Source organism: Cucurbita moschata, unplaced genomic scaffold, assembly GCF_002738365.1.
Source record: "Cucurbita moschata cultivar Rifu unplaced genomic scaffold, Cmos_1.0 Cmo_Scf00005, whole genome shotgun sequence".
Classification (NCBI taxonomy): domain Eukaryota; kingdom Viridiplantae; phylum Streptophyta; class Magnoliopsida; order Cucurbitales; family Cucurbitaceae; genus Cucurbita; species Cucurbita moschata.
In genome coordinates this window covers 2643911-2646282 of record NW_019268521.1, presented here as the reverse complement: position 1 = coordinate 2646282, position 2372 = coordinate 2643911, and the positions used below count along the sequence as shown (strand labels likewise).

The 2372-nt window shown below is 33.9% G+C and overlaps 1 protein-coding gene across 1 annotated transcript in view; it reads right to left on the bottom strand.

The window, feature by feature from the left end:
- Positions 1–471: 471 nt before the first annotated feature.
- Positions 472–2372, bottom strand: part of LOC111442822 — a 10815-nt gene continuing 8914 nt past the window's right edge. The window contains exons 10-12 of the mRNA XM_023080364.1: positions 1820–1975; positions 1380–1484; positions 472–915 (exon numbers count right to left, since the gene is read on the bottom strand). Of these exons, the coding sequence (XP_022936132.1) occupies positions 883–915; positions 1380–1484; positions 1820–1975 (294 nt within the window). The 3' untranslated portion in view covers positions 472–882. The remainder of the gene's footprint in view (positions 916–1379; positions 1485–1819; positions 1976–2372) is intronic.

Below are 2372 nucleotides of genomic sequence, written 5' to 3'. Positions count from 1 at the left end.
GATATTATCTATTTTGAGCTTAAGCTCTCATGCTTTATTTTGCGCTTCCCCAAAACGTCTCATACCAATGGAGATAGTATTTTTTTATTATAAACTATGATCATTCCCTATATGGGACTTTATCATCTAACAGACTACACTAAAATTATAAAAATTAAATTTGTAATTTAATCCTAGGTAGAAATTCATTACTTAACCCTAATTTTATTTTATTTCTCAATCTCTAAAACGACGATCTCACCGATGATCATTTATTTTTTATTTTTTATTTTTTATTTCTAAAAATAAATTTCTTGAGAAAATAATTAAATTCATAATCAAATTCTAAAAATAAAAACTACCCGACAACAAAATAAAGACATTACAAATATATATATATAGTCAAGAGTGCTTAATTAATACACCAAAAAGTTTCACAAGCAACACGACATTTACTGAAAACCCCATTTATCTGTAAATTACACAAATTAGTTGCATTTTTAATTATTATTTTCATAATTTAACAGTTAAAAGATAGGTAAATAATTCAGCATATTTAATCATATTAAGCTTGAATTTTAACCCTATGTTTTCATTAACAGCACATAAGAAAGAATCATCTTAAAAGTACCTAACTCATAAAAAATAAGAGGTTCTAGTGGGCAATCTTAAGAGTACAAAAACCACACTAGCCTCTTCTCTCTTAACTTTCTTTACTCTTCGTTTCTTATTTTCCGGGGGCCGGGGCGGGGGCGGGGACACTAGTCGAGTGCACTTTCCAGCTGCGTTAAGCGAAAAAAAAGAGGCAAGGTACCTTAAGAAAGAACGTCGCCATGAATCTTGTCTTTCAGAGCTAGCTTAGGATACACCAGATGCGCTTTGACGTGAAAAGATGGCACGATGTCAAAAGAACCAAAATCGTCGCCTTTGATTTCTCTGAAACAATTTTAACATGTTAAATGAAATCCTTGTAGTGCCGTGAGGAGATGAATCTGTGCTTTGTTAGTACGTGTGTGCACTGTGCATCATAGAGAGCAACAGCAGCTCTCAAACAGATGTTTTTCTTAAAGAGATTGAGTTTAATTCATAATTATAAACAAGAACTAAACCAAGGGAGATTCAAGAGTTCCCTACACCTCCCTTAGTCCCTGATTCAGTACAAGACCAAAACTGCAGCCTCTCCGTCACACCGACTATCTATTATACACTTCCCTTCCCGGCTCGGGACACACCCGTGCTATAACTAACTAGTTAACATTGAAAGAATATACAAATGCTTATAATGGCAACTTATGTTATCCCGAACTAAAGTGAATAGAATATTTGAAGCACTAAAAGAGAGGTAAAGGGATAAAATCAAGAAGAGGAAAATGTAATGGTTGAAAAATAAAGGGTATAACCTTCGGATCCGGGTTCTGTGGTTTCAACAGAATGGGTGCCGTGAGGACATTGCTGTTGACACTCTTTAAGTAAGGCTGCACCTTTTCCTCCAACAACTCATTCAACTGACGTTAAATCGATAACAATAGTAAATTCACGGTAGGTAGATCGACGGTTAAAAGCAAGAAGTACAGAAAACAAACAGTCTAATAATGCAAATAATGGGTAAAAATTAGAGACAAATAAGTTCTGTCATCAAACATGTGCATATGTATCAGTTATCACTATGAACTTCATCCATTGCTCCTTTCTTAGGTTTCTTACTCAAATACTCGTATAGATATATAAATGAAGCAACATTACTTCATGATTAGGTCCAGAAGAAGCCAAATCAAGAAATTGTTTCTTAGAAAACCAGTTACTCATTCCATAAGAAGACACAGAGGTTGAGTAGTCAAACCTTTTCCTGCCGCCATTTAGTTTCCCACTGAGCATCCAATATTTTATCAGCAATTTCTCTTTGGGCATTTAGAAGAACAGTCATTTCATAAAATTTTCCCGGGTCTTTTAGATCATCCTGACTCCAAGAAGAGGAATTCAGTGGAAGGTCCAACTCCTGCATATTAACCACAGTCAGCATAATGGCAAAAGCCATAGCCAATAAAGAGAGCATCTCCTTATCCTCTAAATTTCTGATGCCTACGTAGGTAGTGGATCCTTAAAATGCATTACTTAATCATCTAACCAACTATATTGCAATAGCTATATACATAAAAACAAAAGATGGTGTTATATGCCAATGCCAAAGAGTAGGAAGGAAGCGAGACATTGTTTCAAAACCAGGTCTTAATAAAACCTTGAGATATTCGGCTTTCAAGGCCTCCACTATCTTGAAGAGAGAAAATAGATAACTCATCAACTAATGCAAAGAATTATGACTGTAAGATTGAAAATGTAACAAAATGGTTTTTTTTTTTTTTTTTTTTTTTTTTTTTTTTTTTTTTTTTTTTTTT